This window comes from Salvia hispanica, chromosome 2 (assembly GCF_029641045.1).
Source record: "Salvia hispanica isolate PSC_SH4W2 chromosome 2, Shi_PSC_v1, whole genome shotgun sequence".
Taxonomy (NCBI): Eukaryota; Viridiplantae; Streptophyta; class Magnoliopsida; order Lamiales; family Lamiaceae; genus Salvia; species Salvia hispanica.
The window spans coordinates 3,594,959-3,615,321 of NC_142693.1; the positions used below are offsets into that span (position 1 = coordinate 3,594,959).

General features: G+C 37.1%; 2 protein-coding genes and 3 pseudogenes across 3 annotated transcripts; all 5 read right to left on the reverse strand.

Moving 5' to 3' along the window:
* Positions 1-4,143: 4,143 nt before the first annotated feature.
* On the reverse strand, positions 4,144-9,030 carry LOC125204061 (actin-related protein 5-like; annotated as a pseudogene). Its single transcript, XR_016135536.1, has 10 exons — positions 8,828-9,030; positions 8,652-8,722; positions 8,116-8,240; positions 7,153-7,197; positions 6,292-6,394; positions 6,012-6,104; positions 5,795-5,904; positions 5,622-5,712; positions 5,096-5,534; positions 4,144-4,992 (listed from the first exon to the last, which is right to left on the reverse strand). The product of XR_016135536.1 is annotated as an actin-related protein 5-like (transcript).
* A 922-nt stretch (positions 9,031-9,952) lies between these two features.
* On the reverse strand, positions 9,953-10,921 carry LOC125223102 (protein-S-isoprenylcysteine O-methyltransferase B-like). The gene is made up of 2 exons (XM_048126086.2): positions 10,783-10,921; positions 9,953-10,664 (listed from the first exon to the last, which is right to left on the reverse strand). Exons 1-2 carry the CDS (start codon positions 10,883-10,885, stop codon positions 10,078-10,080), a joined length of 690 nt encoding a protein of 229 aa, XP_047982043.1. The 5' UTR covers positions 10,886-10,921; the 3' UTR covers positions 9,953-10,077.
* A 741-nt stretch (positions 10,922-11,662) lies between these two features.
* On the reverse strand, positions 11,663-12,299 carry LOC148931410 (secreted RxLR effector protein 161 pseudogene; annotated as a pseudogene).
* Positions 12,300-12,314: 15 nt separating this feature from the next.
* LOC148931411 (uncharacterized) lies at positions 12,315-16,523 on the reverse strand. The gene is made up of 6 exons (XM_089064775.1): positions 16,457-16,523; positions 15,261-15,317; positions 15,111-15,187; positions 13,116-13,499; positions 12,659-12,901; positions 12,315-12,554 (listed from the first exon to the last, which is right to left on the reverse strand). Exons 1-6 carry the CDS (start codon positions 16,521-16,523, stop codon positions 12,315-12,317), a joined length of 1,068 nt encoding a protein of 355 aa, XP_088920901.1.
* Positions 16,524-16,585: 62 nt separating this feature from the next.
* LOC148931412 (heat shock 70 kDa protein 18 pseudogene) lies at positions 16,586-19,636 on the reverse strand (annotated as a pseudogene).
* Positions 19,637-20,363: the final 727 nt, after the last annotated feature.

Genomic DNA, 20,363 nt, shown 5'->3' on the forward strand with positions numbered 1-20,363 from the left:
TTTTGTGATATTTTTAGTTTAATATTGAGCACTGTTTTAGCCGTATGTCGTAGATTAAATTTTGTTTTGGCAGATTTAAATACACTCAATAGGCCTTTTTTTAAATAAACGAGTTTTCCAACTTATCGCAGTGAGTTCCATGTATATAAGATTCCATATACGTATATATTTTTAATTGAGATACACAATCTATTACAAACGTACACAAACTTAAATATTAGCACTAAATTTAGAAACAGAAATAAAATTTTATAAAAACAAAATGAATACAAAATAAGCCCGAACCCTTAAAAGATGACAATTTGGCTCTACAGATTCAATCGATATACAAAATGTAATGCCCGCTTTTATTATTACCCTTTTTACGTAAACATTTTTGTTTTGAGAACGAGCGAGCGATAGACCTTGAGCAAAATGCCGTCCTTATTAATTGGTTGCGTATGGAAATAGTGAATGCTTGATTTATTGTAGTTAAATTGTGTGGTGTAAGTTGTCGACGAGATTGATGTTGATTCGTCGATGAAAAAATTGGATGTTCGTTTACTTGGAATTACACCAAATACTAAAAATAAAACACCACAATTTAATTAATATTCTAAATCAAACATTTGGATCTATAACTTTTATCTATCTTATTCTAGCCCATTTATCCTATTTCAATTGGGCCTAGCAATTTATTTCTTTCTTTTCTCCCATTTATTTTTATCTGTCAATTCTTGGTCAACAAAGCCTTCTCCCAATTCAATTCCATGCGGTGCAGTGTTTTAAAAATCGGACCGGTTCAGCCGCAAACCAGTAGCCTTTTCGGTCCGATTTGGCATCTTAAACCGTCAGGTAATTGAGCTGTTTTGAACTGGAAAAATCGGGCGGTTCGGCCGGAAACTGCTATTCGGTTCGACCGGTTCCACATCCAAACATTAAAAAAGAAAATATTTTCACAGCTTCGATTCTCTCCTTTCTCCGGTGCTTCCACGACCACAGCTCCTCCTACTCCGGCGCATCCATGGCGCCGCCCCCTCCTACTCCAGCGCCAGCGAATCGAGTAACTTTCAAGAGACATTCGAAGATGTAAGCTCCGTGATATTGAAGAGAAGAGAGAGAGTGATGAGTGTGGGTATTCGAAATTGAGACGAAAAGAAGAGAAAGTAATACTCCATCCGTCCCAGATAATTCGTCTCAGTATTCCATTTCGGTCCGTCCCATATAATTTGTTCCATTTCACTTTTATCATTTTTTGTAATGGATCTCATATTCCACTAACTCATTTTTATTCACTTTTTATTATAAAACTAATACTTTAAAAGTAGGACTCACATCCAATCACTCTTTCAACTCACTTTCCATTATATTTATTAAAACTCATATTCGGTTAAAGTGGATTGAATTATCCGGAACGGAAAGAGTAAGTAGTAGTAGATGGGATGTAATTGGACCGATTATCAAAATTAATTTAAATAAATAAATGGCCTACTACCTTCTCTATGCATAGTTCAGAGAGACACGTGACTCTTCGTCCCACCTAATAATTATGCCTAGTCAATATCTATACAAACGATAAATTAGCTGCTGTTTATTAATATGAGAGTGCATAAGTAATACTCCCTCTGTTCTATTAGAAATGAAACGTTTTCTTTTTTGGTCTGTCTCATTAAAAATGAAATGTTTCTAAAAATGGAAACAATACTCTCTCTATTTTTTCTTCTATCTTACTTTACTCTCTCTTCATTAACTCACGAAACAACACTGCATAAAATCCTGTGCCAAAAAACAAACGTTGCATATTTAATGGGACGGAGGGAGTATATAATTGTTGATTTAAATACTGTATTTTATTCAATTTATTGTATACATGCGCGTTTTTTTGCATGAATATCATATAAATATAATATAAATATTTATATATATGTTTTATACAGTATTCCGGTTTGACTGATAGTTCGACCGGTTGGACCAGTTGAACCGTGAACCGATAGTCTTGTCGGTTCGCTTACCGGTCTAGTTTTTAAAACATATTGCGTTGCCTCCATCCATATCTCTACTACCTAAAATCTCTCCAACAAACAAATAAAATCTCTAGACAATCCTTCGCCACAACTACAACCTAGTGCAATTATCTTCTTCATTCCATCAAGAGGTAATCTCTCCTCATTCCATGAATACGACGGAGATAGGCAGTGGAAGTGTTGACAGCGCTGCTCTCAGATCGAGAGAGAAAGAGATGGGAGTGTATGAGTGCTCAAACGGTTCTCCGGTTCTCGGTTAACCGTAATCGGAATCGGAACCGGCCGGTTAATTGAGAACCAGAATCGGGTACCGGTTCCAAATTTTTAAATAAAACCGGTTCCTAACCGGGAACCAGATTATAATTCAATTTTATTTTTTTATATTTAATATACTAATAAATTTAATTTAATTGAATTAATTTTGAATTAAAGTAAAATAATTTGATACTTTGAATCTACAATTATTTCCCCAATCCATTTTTTATGAACTAATTATAATGAGTAGGTTGTCATAAGTTTGTTTTTAATTTCCAAAAGAACTTATACAAATACAATATCATTTCATATGATGGAAATTTAACTTTATAACAAATATATGTAACAATTCATTTTAACATACTATTTTAACCTGTTTGTGAATAATTTATTAATTATTCCGTTATAAACCAAAAAGTCACAACAAGATCAATTAGTATTGAAAATTCCAATGAATATTTGTTTAGCCAAAAAAAAGAGAAAATGGAATTCAATTTTTCAAAAAAAAAAAAGAAAAAGTAAATGGAATTCAATTTTAAGACTCATTTTTTAAAAAATTGCTAAAGTTTAGAACTCCTATTTTTGTATTAAAAAATTGCTAACATAAACTAGTACGACCAACTACACTTGGCATCATTCTTATCCATAAATGAATATTATTGTATTGTTGGTTTGTTTTTTTTTTGTGTATTTATTTGAATTTTTAGGTATTATTTGTTATATTTCTAGATGTTGAACTATTTAAAATTATAAATAAATTCGGATTAAAATTACGCATCGATTCCGGTTCGGAACCGAAATCGAACGGTTCTTAACTGGCCGGTTCCAAACCGGAACTGACCAGTTCCGGTTCTAGGATTTATCAAAATTTAAAACCGGTTAACTGGTCAACCGGTCTGGTTAGAACCGGAACCGGCCGAATAAGCATGCCTATATGGGAGTGTGTTTCCTGAGTTGAGAAATTATCCACTGATTTGGGGCTGGAATTTAGAGAGTGGAAGAATGCAGTGTTAAATCTAGTGAATTTGAAGAGTTTAGAATGTTGAGAGAGATAAGAGATAGTAGTAGTAGGATCAAAATCCTGCAATTTAGAGAGGGAGCGTGTTTCTGTGAAGTGAGAATTATAGGGAGAGAAGGAACACTGTTGAATTTTTCTCTTTATTTTTAATATGAAAAACAATGAAATTTGGAAAAGTTTGGAATTTTATTTTATATTATTGTAGTAGTAAATGTATTAGAAGAGTGAGAACTGAAAGTCCTACTTTTTTTATGTAAAGAATATCCACATAGAATGCAATAATTTTTATTTCCATAAAATGAGATCTAATTGTCAACTTCTTAATGGTGTATTAGAAAATGTAATATACAATGTATGAGGTGATCCCTACCGGGTTTCGACTCCCCACCATTAAAATCTTGCGTCCGTCACTGATTCCCTCCGCGTCTATCCTGTGTTCTGTTATCACTTACACAAATTGTCTGTTTATAAGTGCGAATCTATTGCACAATGTTGCAAATTACATCCCCAGCAAATGTCTGTCAATTAACTTTAAGTGCATCCGCTATTGATCATCTCATTCACAAAACCCTATTGGGTGCTACGTGTAAAGTCGTCACTCGTCAGCCATATTCCCTCGGTATATTTCGACAAGAGGAGGTAATATAACAGGTTACAGTGTGAAGCTCATGCAGTTTGCAGTTTGCAGAAGAAGGGGAAGGAGAAGGAGAAGGAGGCGGCGGTGGTGACAATAATCACAAAATGTAAACAGTACATGGATGGATTTTCGAGTCCAAAAATCACAAGTTGTTTGAATCTATGAAAATTTGATCCTTTCAACCCTGCAGTATTTCACAAATTGTAAGAAAACAAAATAAAAGAATTAAATTAACTTTGGCGGAAAGGGAATAAATTTGATTTCTCTTTCTAAAATGAGTTAGGAAGTTCAGAAAAAATCTATATTGCTACATAATACTCATCAAATAGTGTATCTAGGTCGATAACTTCGCAGCCAATCTTCACCCTTTTCATCGTAAACGTTTGCTGTGGAAATTGCATAGCACTGGCATAAGCCGAAGCTCCACGCCAAGCATCAAGAATCGGATCTGATGATCTCGCAATCTTTATAGGCGTAGCACTAGGCCGGATCATCCGAATTCCGCCCTCCAACCGCTCTCTCATACCTGGGATGGGAACAGACAGCTTCCACACATCAGTAAAATCGATTCCGTCATTCTATCTTCCACATCTCTGTCTTTTGATGGCAACCTCCTTAGAGAGACTCCCACCATCTCATCCATCCCGGCCTGATCAATGCCGATCAAATTTGGATTGAAGAGAATTTCTGGGCACCGGAATCTTTCTACTCCGAGTATGATCTGGAGGTCTTCTTTGGTTAAAGGGCGAAAGCGAGGAGCCTCTGCAGACGAGGACCCGGGCTCAGGTTTGGAGGGGACTAGGTGGGGGGATGACTCACCTGTAGCCTAGAAGAGAGGCGAGTTAACTCTGCTTCATCTGGATCTGGCTTATCATCGTCATCATCATCATTGTCCCGACTCATCAGCTTGTACAACTGCCAATCTTCATCTTTTGCACCAAAAGTATCCTCTCCCTTGCCTCGGTCAAAGGCTGCTGTGGTCAAGAGGCGCATTCTTTCTCTCTGAGACGAATTTAGCCTCTCCCCGCGGCCAACGCCTCCTGAAACCAAAAGAACATACAGAAATGGTTGAGATAGGGCTGCTAATATGCAATTCAAAATTCTTCACCAAGATAGACGAGAGAGACAGAGAGAGAATTGATGCAACGATAAAAACAGAACACATTTAGTAACAACAGAAACAAAGAACCTGCTCTGGCGTAAGCATCTCATCGGGTATACTAATGAGATTGTATCTATCGACAGAGGAAGAATCCGGTTTCTCCACGCTTTCAACAGGTTCTCCCTTTGCTTTCTGTAAAGATTGTGTAGCCTTCGACAGGGCAGATTCAACTTCTTGTTGTGAAGTATGCACAGTCTTTGCAAGGATTGAAGGAATATCATGCTCTGATGCATTCCTGAGTCTCTGTAGCAGAATATCCAAGTCTCTTATTTCATTTTCAAGATCGTTTATCCTATTAAACCTCTTAGCTTCAGCCATCTCCCTTAATCTTTGACCTTGCTTCTCTTTCAAAGCTGCCTTTCTAGCAACTTCTTCCTCAGACGGAGCCTCTTCTACTGGTGCGGGAGTCCAAGGATGCTGCCAACACCTGGTCTTTTCTTCCGCTTCCTTGTCCCCTTTCTAAAATCAAAGTAAACGATTATTTCCATGTTCTCGCTGAATGTTCATGAATGTGATTGCATGGCATCATTGCTGAAAGTAGTTTACCTGAAACAAGTGAACTTCAGCCACGTAGTCCTTCGCAATATAACAATGTTCCATCTTAAGGTCTTCAGCCTTCTCCCATGTAAGATGAGACCTAGTTTACGATTTCGATGAAAACAAGCCTCATTAGACTTTATATTTTCTCTTTTCATGGCAATAGAGTTAACGCAGATTGCATATGATGAGGATATTTGAGGGAAAGAAGTTGCTTTAGGTAATCGGTGATGTGATATCCGCCAACATTAGTCCGGCAGCATGCTTCATAGACAGGTTCTCCATTCAAAAACTAAAATTGGATAACAATTCAACAAATTAGTAGTCAATTGCTGGCTTTCCAGAGACTTCAAAGGCTGGATCACAACAACATACAGGCTACTCGCTATTGTAACATACCGGGATAACATGACTTGTATTAAATCCAGAGCAGATAGCTAGTCCATCGCCACTACAAATGCCAAGCTGTTGATTGTGCATCGACCCCAAATGCTGCAATCATGTAAAAACTTTTACAGGGTGATCCAGTGATTCAGAAGAACATAAGTTCAGGGGAAAAAAACATTTTTTTAAGAAACTCGAGCAATATACCCAGTTGGAGAAATTCTATTGTTATTTTGACTATTAAAAGTAAAACAACCAATACAGATAGGCATCTTCTCATGAGGAACAACTTTACCTACAGAAGGCACTCCATAAGTCTCAAAAAGAAGTTCTGCCATTTTACTCCGGGATTGTACTGGATTGCACAAGCATTCTATTATCAAGACTGGATGGTTGATCTGTTCATCCAGGATATTGAAAGAAATACCAAAGCAATGAAAAATAAGATGAAAATTGGACTTTTGAAAGAAGTGAAAATCTAATTGGCAGCATAACATGACAAAGTAAGGTGGCCTACAAAAGGTCATTGTCGATGAAAATAACACAAAGCAATATGTTTCTAATCCATTAAAGTGGATATGGTGTATATTAGTGTCCAGAAAAGCGGCACCCAGCATATCAGCTCAGCAGTTACGTTAGCACATTAAGTTTGTTATGTTGTTAAGGTTTCTTTTCAATGATATTATTAGGTGGATATTTACAGCTCTCAATTCAAAAGTCAATTAGATATAGCTAACACCCAAATTTCTTTGGTACATTTGATGTAGTGAAAATTAGATTAAAACACTATCAGAATCTCATCTATACAGCATGTGAAATACAAAATGAAAAAAACATCAAGATTCAAGATGTAGTTCTGGGTTAATTATAACCAACATTAAATGGTGTCATGGCTATGAGCAAAGTGAAAAAACACAGTATAAGTGTATTCCCCAAAAACTTCTAAAACGAAAGATAAGGTTCAACCATTCAATTAGCAGAGTTCATAGCATAGGTCCACCAAAAACAAAAAAACTAAGGAAAGAAAACTGTGAGTGACCAATCTGGTGCAATGGACTTCTATGAGGGTTTTTTTTTTACAAAATATAGTCTCGGGCCTAGGGAGATTTAACAAAACATTATGTGAAAGGCCAAAGATATAAGTGGGTGTATGAACCTGTGATTCATCTGCCCCCAACCGATCAAAGCCGAAGTCGAGAATCTAAATCAACATAAAAAAATATGAGAACTATATGTCATAAAACCATATTAGACTACAAAGGAGACTCGTAAGCAATGTTACTTATAGGAGCGGTGCAATAATAAATATAGGTGAAAATGTGGGAGTGCCACAGAAAATAAATTTTCAGTTAATGATACACAAAAATAAATGCAATATCCTAGCATCACACTGGATGAATGAAACTCAATGATCTGTTTCTAACAAAAAAGTCTGACTTTGTTTCTCCTAATGTTAGCTACATAAGCTAGGAGTGGTTCAAATTGATTACCTCTTGAGGAAAAATTCTTTAACAAAATTACTCATATTATTACCAAGTCATGGAATCAGGTCCTACTAAAATGTTGCATATCTCCAGTTAAATGCTAAGAGTTTTACCTCTAAAAGATTTTAAAAATAATAATTATAAGAAGACGCAATTAGTATGCAGCTTCAACATGACTGGTAGATGATAAACTTTGCAAATCTGTCTGCAATAGATAATGTAAGTGTTTTGCAAGAAGCTTGCCATAACTGAATTTAATTTAAGCTATATATAACGTATATGCTTCAACTGATAAAGGGAATCACATGACATTTTTTTGCATAAGAAGAAGCAATAAATACATATTTTGGTGGGTGCATTTGAGACTCCAATATATTAAAACATGAGTGACTCCAAAATTAAAGCATTTCTTAGGTGTATCTTTTGTGTATCAACTATCATGGAAAATCAACCAACACAAATTCACTAATACACAAGAGGCACCATGCTGAAATGGTGTAGAAAAATAAATGTCCAAATCGTTTCTCTTCTTTTTCCTCGTTATGGGGAGGAGACAACATATAACTACAAATTATTTGCAAAGATACAAGCGCAGCAAGTGACTGGTAAATCAAAAATAAGTGAAACAGCCTTACATATTCCATTATCTCAAATTGATAAACAACGTTGCTGTCAAAAGCCGAGCGAGGTCCTGACCTTGTGCAGTCAAAATATTTCAGTAAAGCGGGATCATGGTCCCCGACAACTGTTATAGTTTCACCTGCACCCAAAGAAAAAAAATAAGAACTCATCTCCCAACCCTCGACTGTTGAGTAACAAGACACAAGTAAACAGTAGCTTTTACTATTCGGATAGGTCTTTCGAGTTTTTCCTGAATCACAAATACATTAGCTTCACATTCTTTTCTTTTTTCGTAATCAATGAGTGCATTCTAATTCTAATCCTATCAACTTATGGGAAACATTATAGAACTAAAAACTCAAACAGATAATGTGGCCATTTCAGGTGTTAATTCCAGAATCAGAAGCTCAGAAAATTATAACGAAAAAGAGGCCATGTTTCTACCAATTTCAAATTGCAGAGCAGAAAATTAATGATCTCAGCCCCAATTAAAATCAAAACAATGGAGCATAAAAGCAGAAGCACTATAAGCAACGCTCTCTGAATTTACCAGTAATCTTATGGCGCGGTCTCTGAATAATGTTTCGGAAAATAACGCGAGGCTCGCTCTCTCCCGCCCATCTGCAACAGGAGCCACAATCGTTAGTCATGAATTTTGCATACACGAGCAAAAAGGCTATTTTTTCACTAGATAAGAGCAGAAATAGGGTTTAATTTGGGGGTTACCCAATGCGGAAATAGGAGCCGCCATTGTCGATGACGATTGGGTGGTTTGGAGGGAAGCTCCTGTAGTCCGACTGCCGCTGAATCTTCGATATGAATGGCATTTTCGTTACCTCCTTCTCTCTAGCCAGAGGAGAGAGAAATCCGTCTAGTCGTCTTCTATTTTCGTCTGCAAATTTCTGGAGCTGCGAGGAGTGAGCGAACCGGCGGTCCGATTTCAGCCGGTCTGGTTTTCATTTTAATTTTGGCATTTTCTAAATCTTTATTGTATTTTCAATATAATTAATATTTTTCTTTATTCTGCATTTTGCGCATAAGGATAACGCGGAAACAAAGATGGACGTCGGGCGGATGTCCGAGCCCATTCGACGGGCAAATGGGACGGGCGTGTCCTACCATTTCATTCGGCGGACGTCCGGTCGGACTTCCGCAACATCCGCCGTTGGAGATGCTCTAAATGATTTATAGGCATACGTCCTTTAATTGATCGTTAAAATATGTAAGTGACTAGTAATTTTTGTTGATGAAGATAATGTTGTTGTTTAGAATAAGAGGACTCTTTAGAATATGTATCGGGTCTTTGAAAATCGAAAGGCAAATATTTGTGAATGAATTTGATTGGTTACACTTTTATGGTGACAGTCACTTATAATCGACGTACGTGTTAGTCATGATTAATGAATACATCAAATGAAATGGAAGAACTAAAAAAATGGAGTAGTACTCAGGAATTTAGTTAGTCAAGATTAAATTTTCCTGATATTACACAAGAGTGAATCGGTTCGAAATTATTCAATATTAATTTTATCATATGATGAAAGTCAAGACTAATAAATCAAAACCAATATGTAACCGGTTCAACTCCACAATTTTAGTGTGTATCTATTTGTGTCAAAAAACGAGCTTTGAGTCTCCCCAATTTTATTTCTCACAATATTTTCGGAATCTATAGTAAATTGTCATCTAAATTTTTAAAGACAAAAAAACATTGTTTATTGAACAAACTACCTCAAACTACATCTACAGACTACAATCAAATTTTGTTTTTTGCCAATCCCAAAACTCACAACTCCCCAAAATTATCAAACAAGTGACCAAAAAGAGCTAACAGTCAAAGATGCAATGGCATTACACAGCAATTACTGATTTACTAATAATCAGATCATATTGAATGCAACTCAAAAGTATTCAAACGCCTTATAAGTTAGAACACAACTACAGGCAAGCGATCAATTAGAGGGTAAGTTCATTCATCACTTTACAAATGGGATCCCAGAAGTCGTCCGTCTAGCATATTCCACGTAACGAGAACCAAAAATCTGTGTCAAGAAATACTCCTCATATCGTATCCTCAGCTGGAAAAAACGCCACACGACTGCTGCAAATCCAAGTGTACATACTGGATTACACAGCATTACCTGGGTACCAACGGACCATATAAGGAAGCCACAATAACTTGGATGCCGGATGTACTTATAGACTCCATGAGTGATCAATACATGATCTTGCTCACGAGATCTCCGTATAAAATGAGTGAAGGACCTTCCAGCAGTTATAATAGCCAACTTGCGCATTAGTTCACCAACAACTACCAAGGCAAGACCTGTGTTGCTTATAAACCGGTGTTCTTTCATCCCGGGGAAGAAATAAACTTCAACTAAGTACTCCACCAGGGAGCCAACCATGGCCACAACATAGTTTTTGCTGATTAAAAGAGACCCTAGAGTTACACTGTTTTTCCCGTGAAAGAAGACTGCTAGGAGATATTCAGAACCATGGAAAAGGAATATGGCAGAGAAAAATTGCAATAACTGTCTGGATGCCGTGAAGCTGAAGATCTCTGTCATTTTTCAGAACACCAAAAAAAAGTCTTTCCTCAGGATAAAAACAAGTTTCGGACACTGAACGGCCCTCAAACAAGGAAACTTTTTAATAAGTTGTGTTGGATTATTCCAGACCTGAAGTGATTGTAGAGAAGCAATATATTAGTGATGAAACGCGGGGCTCCACGTTATTCAATAAAGGCACTATAAATGACATCCCTGAACATAGCACAAGCATAAAGTCACACTGATTGTCAAGTGATTGAAAGCATTAGTCTGTATTGCACATAGAAAATAACTTCTTCAGAAAAGAGCTCCATTAAAGTAAAATTGTTCCGGGATAAACTCTTTTTCTTTACAAAACCACCGGAAAAACTGCAGCTCCAATTAGCAGATCACACCTTATTCTTAATTGAGATCTAGGGAGTATTTTCTTACAGAAGCACCAATCAACGAAGATGACAAAGCTCAATGTGCATAGAATCATAAAGAATACAAAACTAAAGATTATGAATAGAACAACTTCCTCTTATTAAATGCTAGAGTTTATGCACAATCAAGCTATGCAAGATGCAGCAAGAATACAACCTATGTTCTTCAAAATAACAAGGCTTTATGTACTGATTATGAATCAACTAAGCTGTTAACACAGCAAGATCTAAAACACTCTGATTATCTCACACACTCACAGTATGAATAATCTCGCTCACACAGATTTGAAGAAGAATGAGAGAGGGTTTCTTGGAGAAAAGGGATTCTCTTATTGATTAATTTCTGACTCTACAAGATACAAGAAAATGAGCTATTAATAGCTAACACTAAAGTGGTAACTGCCACTAACTAACAGAATCAAGAAACAAGAAACAAGAACCTCAACAGTTACTTTCTAACAAACTAACTAACTCTAACGGCTAGTTTATACTTGCTTCTTTCTCCACTCTTTAGCACTTCTTTCTTTGAGTTTCTAGACTGAATGTGAACTCTAATCTTACAATTCTCCACCTGAGTGCACACTTCAGTCCTTGCAGCAAACTTTGATCAATGCCTTGCAATGATCAAACTTGTCTCTCCCTAGAGACTTTGTAAGCATATCAGTTGGATTGTGTAAAGTGTCAATCTTGACCACCTTTACTCTTCGCTTCTCTGTTTCATCCCTGATAAAATGTAGCCTAACATCTATGTGTTTGCTTCTCTCATGAAAATATTGATGTTTAGCCAAACACATAGCTGAGCTGCTGTCACAATGAACAATCATGGTTTTCTGACCAAAACCAAAATCTGAGATCACCCTGAATCCAGAAGCTCTCCTGCACAGCTGCTGTGAGAGCCATATACTCAGCTTCTGTTATTGACAAAGCAACAGCACTTTGTAGTCCAGACTTCCAGCTGACCACAGTACCAAACATAGTAAAAAGATAACCAGTTTGGGACTTCCTATTGTCTAAATTTGTTGCATAGTCAGCATCACAGTAGCCCACCACTACCTTTTCACTCACCTTATCACAGCAATTGAAAACAATTCCCCAGTCATTAGTGTACTTCATATACCTCAGATTCCACTTAAGAGCATTCCAATGCTCCTTTCCAGGATCAGCCATGTACTTGCTAGTAACTGATATAGCATGAGCCAGGTCTAGCCTAGTGCAAATCATAGTGTACATTATGCTTCAAACCACACTAGCATAAGGAATAGACTCCATCTCATGTACTTCTTGCTTAGATTTAGGAGCCTGCTCCTTTGGTAGCTTGAAACTTTGTGAAAGAGGGGTTGAGGCAGCTTTGGCATTGTCCATCTTGAACCTCTTCAGAACCTTCTCAATGTAATATGTCTGTAGTAGCCATAACTTCTTAGAGCCTCTATCTCTCTGGATATTAATCCCCATGATCTTTCTTGCTTCACCCAGATCCTTCATTTCAAAACTAGACATCAGATCTGCCTTTACTTTATTTATCTCAGTCACAGATGGCCCAGCAAGGAGCATATCATCTACATAAAGTAATAGATAGGCACTGGAGTACTGCCCTTTTTCTTTATGTAAATGCAGTCATCAAACTTTGACCTTATGAAGCCAATTCTCAACATCTGCTCGTCAAACTTCTTATTCCACTTCATAGGACTTTGTTTAAGTTCATAGAGGCTTTTCTTTAGCAAGCAGACCTTACTTTCTTCTCCAACCTTCACATAACCCTCAGGCTGATCCATGAAAATAGTCTCCTCAAGGTCTCCATTGAGAAAAGCAGTCTTTACATCAAGCTGTTGTAATTCTCAACCAAGTTGATTCACCACAGCAAGCAATATCCTAACAGCTGGGGCAAACACCTCATTAAAATCAACACCTTCTTGCTGTGTAAAGCCTCTAGCCACCAACCGAGCTTTAAACTTTACTTTATCTTTTCCAGAGGTTTCAATATTCCTTTTAAACACCCACTTACAGCTTACTAACCTCCTTTCCTTTTCATTTATCCACCAATATCCAGGTTTTGTTCTTGAGTAAGGACTCAATCTCTTCATTCATAGCTTCTATCCATGTTTCGCTGTCTTTACTTCTCATAGCTTCCTCATAAGTGAGAGGATCAGTAAGCTCTATGCTCTCAGCAGCACAAAGAGCATAGTAGACTTCATCAGAGAATTTCTGGGGAGGTTTCACATTTCTTTTCCCTTTATCTTTAGCAATTTGATACTCTCTGACATTAGTAACTGGAGGCTCAGAATTGCCTCCACCTTGACTTAAATCACCATCAGCCACTGGTTCAGACTCACTCTCTAAGTCACTAACTCCACCTTCATCTTGGCTTAGCCTAACTGACTCCACCTTGAAGAAATCACTTTCCGCTTCTTCGGGTTTCTTGCCCTATGTCAAATAAGGCATTTGGTTCTCAAGAAAGACCACATCTCTACTGATGATTAACTTTTGTTTCCTAGGTTCAATGCACCAGAGCCTATATCCTTTTACACCCTTTTGATAGCCTAGTGACATACTTGGATTTTACATGGTTTTAGAGGGTGGTTTTGTATGAATTTGATCACATTTTGTCTATTATTGGGCATGTTTATATCCACTTCTCTATTATGTTGGTATGTTGACCATTTTGTTAAAAGTGTGTAGAAAAAGGTACAAAATATGTGGATGCGCAGCAGCCTTGCTTTGAGACAATATTTACTGGAGAGTTTGAAGTCCAATCAGCCTATAATGCATATCAATCTCTTCGTCTTCGAAAGAGCTTCGCGTGGGTATCTCGTACGCCTCAATCGGAGTTCGGTAGAAGAAGTTATGGCCGTTATAAGAACACTGCGCAGTCCAGAAACCTCCACGCGGCCGGGTGAATTTATACACTGTAAATTCACCCGGACGGCTACGACGATTCTGCGCTAAAAAGGTCAGAAAATGGTCGAAAATCATCACCCGGCCGGGTGAATTTTCCTCTTTATAATTCTACCCGGCCGGGTACGTTATTTTGGCGTATTCTTTTGCCAAAAACGCGATTTTTTATGGGAGATTAAAGGGAAAACGCCTAGGGTTCATATCATTCAACATCTACCGCCTCCAACACTCACATACACCCCCAAGAACACCTTTGAGAGAGAGAATTGAAGATTGAAGACTTCCAATCGGAAGATTGAAGTTGCAATTCCATAGATTCATTCTCACAGGAGTATCTTAATCTTTTCTCCATGTATTTCATTGAATTCTTTGTTTCAAACATGGTTTTTGTGAAGAACATGAGTAGCTAAACACCTTTTGTAGAATTCTTGGTGAAGATGCATTAATTTCATAGTTTTTATCCAATTAATCTTGTTCTTACCTTGCTCTTGTAGTTATTTGATTATTCTTGGGTTTATTCTTTTCAATTGCTTGATCACCATTTGATTGTGTAGGATTAATTAGATTAATCGGGAGATGAAATAAATTAATCTGGAAATAAGAATAATTCACACCTTAATGCAATAAAACTCGGGAGAGTTGAGGTTTTGAGTGAGGTCTTTGACCTAATCGAGCTTTGGGAGTTAGGGGTTTTAGGATTAGAAGGGGACTTCAATCCTAGCACCTAATCTACAGGTTTCTCACCTCGGGAGGGGGTTTAATCTATAATTGTGGTCGACTTAGTAACTCTAGAGACACCAAAAGGTAAGACAATTTGATTGGATAAGAGCTTGGAATTGTGCATCGGATCCTTGAGTTCTACATTTTTCTCCATATTATCTTTTCACTCCGTGTTTACTTGCTTTTATTTATTTACTTGTTCATTTTATGCTTTTCGTAGTGTTAGAACAAACCAAACCTTTCCTGATTATCTAGATAGTAGTCAACATTTGTTCGTGGTAGTTAAGTTGATACAAATTTGTCTCTGTGGGATACGATACTCTTGTTTGCTAATTGCTACACTGTCCCCGTACACTTGCGGGTACTACTTGTGTTAAAATAAGTTGAGTCACCTAGCATGATGCACTTCAAGGCTCTAGCCTCAAGCTTGCTCTGTCTAGCATGAGCATATGCTGTACACCCAAACACCTTATACTTTGAGTAATCACTGTGAGACCCTGATAAAACTAATTTCATGCATTGGTTATTGGTTATAAGGATAAATTCTGTGATTTCCTGGGTCTAACAAACCTTTTTGAGCCAGATGTGTAGAGACAATGCCAGCCCCAGAAAGAAGATAGAGATCACCTGGTGAAGGAAAATGGCAAAGAAAATTAAGCAGAAAGATGAAAAGCCACTAGATTGGAGCATCGATTGGCGGGCAAAATAGGAATCATAAGAACAGTCTAGAAGCTTTATCCACTATAAAAAGGAGCACGCAAATAACATGAGAGATACGATCGTCACCTTTTCCAGCTCCTAGTTAGTTTTCTACTTTTCTACACACTCATTTGGGGGGAAATTTTCTGGGGGGTTCTCGTTTCATAGGAAGTTTGGGTGTAACACCGTCTCTACGGAGGCGAAGAAACAATTATCCTTTATTTTCTGTCTACTTTTGGTACTCGCCGAGTCTTCGCTGTTCGAGGCTCGGCTTTTGTGTTGTTTCTATCGTTGGATTTTTCGTATTTTGCAATGGATATTTCTGTTTATATTTTGTTTATCTTGTTGTGTTGTTTTGGGATCGATTTGCTGATCTTTGTGGGTTGATCTGAGTTTGAAGCTGATTTGTGAGAAATCTGTTGTTGATCGGAGAAATATACATAGATCAGTGAGAATCCGAGGTGGAAATGATGTTTGGTGGTTGTGGGTGGCTTGGATCCAGAGTGGATTAAGCGTCCCGTGACTGGATCTATTTGTTTGAAGTTTCATTTAGTTGTTTAAATTCTGCATTCTCGTTTTACCTTGTCTAGTAGCCGTAGATCTGCCTTAGTTTTAACTGTTCTTTGTTTTTACTGCTTTTAATTCCGTCTGCTTCGTGTCGATTTACGTTTTTGCTCTGTTTCTTAACTGGTTATTTCCTGGTAAATGTTGAAGAAGATGATGTCGCTGTTAGTTGGTCCTTTAATTAGTTATTTTGCACATTTTCAATCGTACTCTACCTTTTCAGAAAATGGTCCCCACATTCAGTTGTTTTCTTAGGTCTGGGTAATTTAGGGAATAATTTTCTTAGATCTAGTAACTGTCTCGCTTGTTCAGGTTTACATGCATGTTTCTTGTTTCTGCCTAGATCTAGTTGTTAGGGTAACATATTTCTATTACCAAGTCTAGGAAGTAAAGCTCAACCCTAAAAATACGTGGCAGCAGCCAACAAAAAATAGTTCCCGAGTCTCAGGTCAGAGGCTTGCTTCCTCTTCCATGCAAAACAATCTTTCTTGAGATGCCCAGACTTCTTGCATCAGTGGCAAGATCTAGTTTCCTTTTGAGCATCAGAGCTGGAGGCTTTAGGATCATCATACTTCTTTTTGAACTTCTGCTTCTTGAACTTCTTTACATTTAATGCCTTTGCAGCTTGCACATCAGTGCCCTTGCTGGTACTTTTTCTGGAGCTCCTTGGCCATGAGGGCTGAATACACCTCTGTATAGGTGATTGGTTTATCTCTGCCATTGATAATGGCATCACTCAGTTGATCATAAGAGCTAGGCAGGGCATTGAGTGTCAGGATGGCCTTGTCTTCATAAGAAATCTTGACATCCACAGAGCCAAGATTATCAACAATCTTGTTAAGCTCACAGATGAAGGCTGAATTTTACTCATATAGAAAAACGATATAGGATTGCCCCTATTTTGAGATTTTACCCGATAAAAGGATTCTTAAAATAAAATAAATTTTGATGGATAAATTGAAATATAAAAATAAGAATATTACTCCCTCCGTTCCATAGTAGTGGAGGCATTTCTTTTCGGCACGAAGATTAAGAAAAGTTGTGTGAGGTGAGTTAAGTAAATAAAGAATAAAGTAGAAAATGAAAAAGGTAGAGAGATGTAGAGAGAATAAAGACAGAGAGAGTGAAGTAAGTGGGAAGAAATGTGTTGACTTTTACCAAAAAAGGAAATGACTCTACTACTATGGAACGTACCAAAATGGCAAAATGATTCTATTACTATGGAACGGAGGGAGTACTTTTTAATAATAATAATAATAATAATAATAATAATAATAATAATAATAATAATAATAATAATAATAATAATAATAATAATCTAATATTCTTACTACGGAAACTTAACAGTGTATAATTATTTTGGTACATATTTGATTTTGTTTGCTTTTGTTTAATTGCTTAACGCATTTGAGTATAGTTTATGGAGTATTCAGTATTCTGTTTTCTTTAAGGATTTACATCGACTTGTCAAATTACTAATTTTAGTTTAGGTTAAATGGGAACTGGAGTACAAATTTATTGAATTGATATGCTCTTAGTTAATCCACTTCACCAATAGTGGATTTAGCTGCTGTGGGGTACTAGGGTTTCAAACTTACAGTTTTAGAGTGAAAAAGGAATCAAATAGTAAACCATCCCAACAAAAAGACAAAAGAGTAAAAACTCTACATAGTAGCTCTTAAACTTAATCCAGTAACTGTAGCAATCCCTCTCATTAAAAAACCTATCAGACTCCTCCAAACACCTTTTGAAAGCATCATCCTTCCTCCTATGCACCATGTCCTCGCACTCGTACTTCTCCGCATCTTTCACCATCTCCTCAATTTCTTTCTCAGACAGCCTGCACATGTAGTTGATGATGCTGATGCTGTTCTTCAATCCCGTCCCTATGTGCTCCGCTGACACATTCAAGATACCGTTCCCATCAATGTCGAAGCACACTTTGAATTTAGTAATACCAGTGGGCGCCGCTGGAAACCCAAGGAGGCTGAATTCACCTAGCAGATTATTATCACTACACTTGCTTCTTTCGCCCTCGTACACCATAAACTTCGCACTCGTCTGATTCAAACCCAACGTCGCATGAATAACCTCCACCCTTGTTGGGATTGGTGTATTCCTTTGAATATATACATCCATCGCATCATCATAACCTCCAAGACCAAGTGACAGCGGAGTAACATCCGAAAGAATGAGATTTTGCACATTCTCATCGCCTTCGCCGCTCAACTTGGCAGCCAGCACTGCAGCACCATACGCCACTGCTTCGTCTGGATTAATGGTCTTGCAAGCCTCCTTCCCATTGAAAATCTCCTTCAACATCTCCTGCACCTTTGGAATCCTGCTCGACCCGCCCACCAGCACCACCTTATGCACACTCCTCCACGTCATCTTTGCATCACTCAAGCATTTCTCCACCAGTTCTATACACTTGTTGAACAAATCCATGTTGAGCTCATTAAATTTAGCACGAGTGATGGTTGAAAACATATCAATCTCCTCAAACAAAGATTCAATCTCAATATTAGTTTGGGAAGTGGAAGAAAGCATCCTCTTTGCTCTTTCACAAGCACTCCTCAATCTCCTAATAGCTCTCGGATTCGTACTAATATCCTTACCATGCTTCCTTTCAAACTCTTTTACAAAGTGACTCACCATCCTACTGTCAAAATCTTGCCCCCCAAGATGAGTGTCACCGGCAATAGCCTTCACATCAATGATACCCGCCTCAATCCTAGCCACAGACACATCGAACGTGCCACCACCAAGGTCAAAAATAAGCACATTCTTAGCAACACTACCCCCTTTATCAAGACCGTATGCGATGGCTGCAGCAGTAGGCTCATCGATGATCCTTATAACGTCGAGGCCGGCAATGGTTCCAGCATCCTTGGTGGCCTGACACTGAGAGTCGTTGAAATAAGCAGGCACGGTGACGACAGCACTCTTGACAGATGATTTAAGATAAGCCTCGGCGATATCCTTCATCTTGAATAGCACCATTGAAGAGATTTCCTCAGCTGAATACTGTTTTTCCTCTCCTTTGTAGGTCACTGCTATCATAGGCTTGTTGTTGTCGGTGGGGTGAGGAATGACTTTGAATGGCCACAATTTCATGTCACTCTCAACCATTGGGTCATTGAATTTGCGGCCAATCAGCCTTTTTACATCTGCAAAGCAAAGTAATAAATAATACTCCAAATACAACATATGGTTAGAATAAAAAATCTGTTAGGCATTGATTTTGGAATAGAAAAATATACATTTTCTAAATGTTAGGGACGATATGTACATCAATCTAAAAGGTTTCCTCGATTTTAATTTTATTTATTATTGGTGTAATTTTCCTTTATTGAATTTACTACTCGTATTGGTCAGTATAATAGTAATCAGAATATCACTAGTATACAACTTGTATTTTCCTATATTAATGTGGACATAATAAGTACATAGAAGAGAAAAAACTGACCAAAGACGGTGTTGGTTGGAGCATTAGAGACTTGATTCTTGGCAGCGTCTCCGATGAGACATTCGCAATCGGTGAAAGCGACACAAGAGGGCGTGGTGCGATTGCCCTGGTCGTTGGCTATGATTTCAACGCGGTTTTGTTGCCATGCTGCCACGCACGAATACGTGGTGCCCAAATCGATCCCGATCGCCCGTCCTTCCCCATTTCCGGCCATTTATGCAAACGAGTTTAGATGCTCTTTCAAACCGTGAGATTTTGAACAAAGGAACTCAAAGTTCACGAAATGAATAACAAAGGTCAAAATAGCTCAGGTTGTTTTTATGATGAGTCCGCTTACTTATTTTTATAACCAGTATGGCAGCATCCATTCCCGTGATTTTTCAAAAAACTAATTTAATATTATTTTACTATTACATGAATTTGAAATATAATAAATGTGCATAATAAGAATTTGTGTAAAAGAAAGAATAAGATTAAATAAATTAAAATAAATAAACACACATAATTTGATTGTAACTCAAGTGAATATCTATATAGTAACAGATACATAATACTAGTAGTAGTAGATCATAAGTTTTGGAAAAAATATCTAATAATTTTTCGTATATTTTAATTTTTGACCAAATGTGTAGCTATACCAATGAAAATTGCATTTTTCAAAATCGACATTTAGCTATACTAATGATAGGATAGGAGAATATTAAATGTAAATTATATTTAAACATATTTGTTATAATTAATTTGATATTATAAATTAGAAAATATTATCTCAATAATATATTACTCCCTGGATTATAAAATTTTGTAAATATTTTATAGACAATGGTAGTTATATATAGAATCAAAAAATATCATCAATGTTGTTACATATACGAGTGAAAATTTTATTATAAAATTATTATAATTATAGATATGCATAACAACAATTTAAGTATATCATA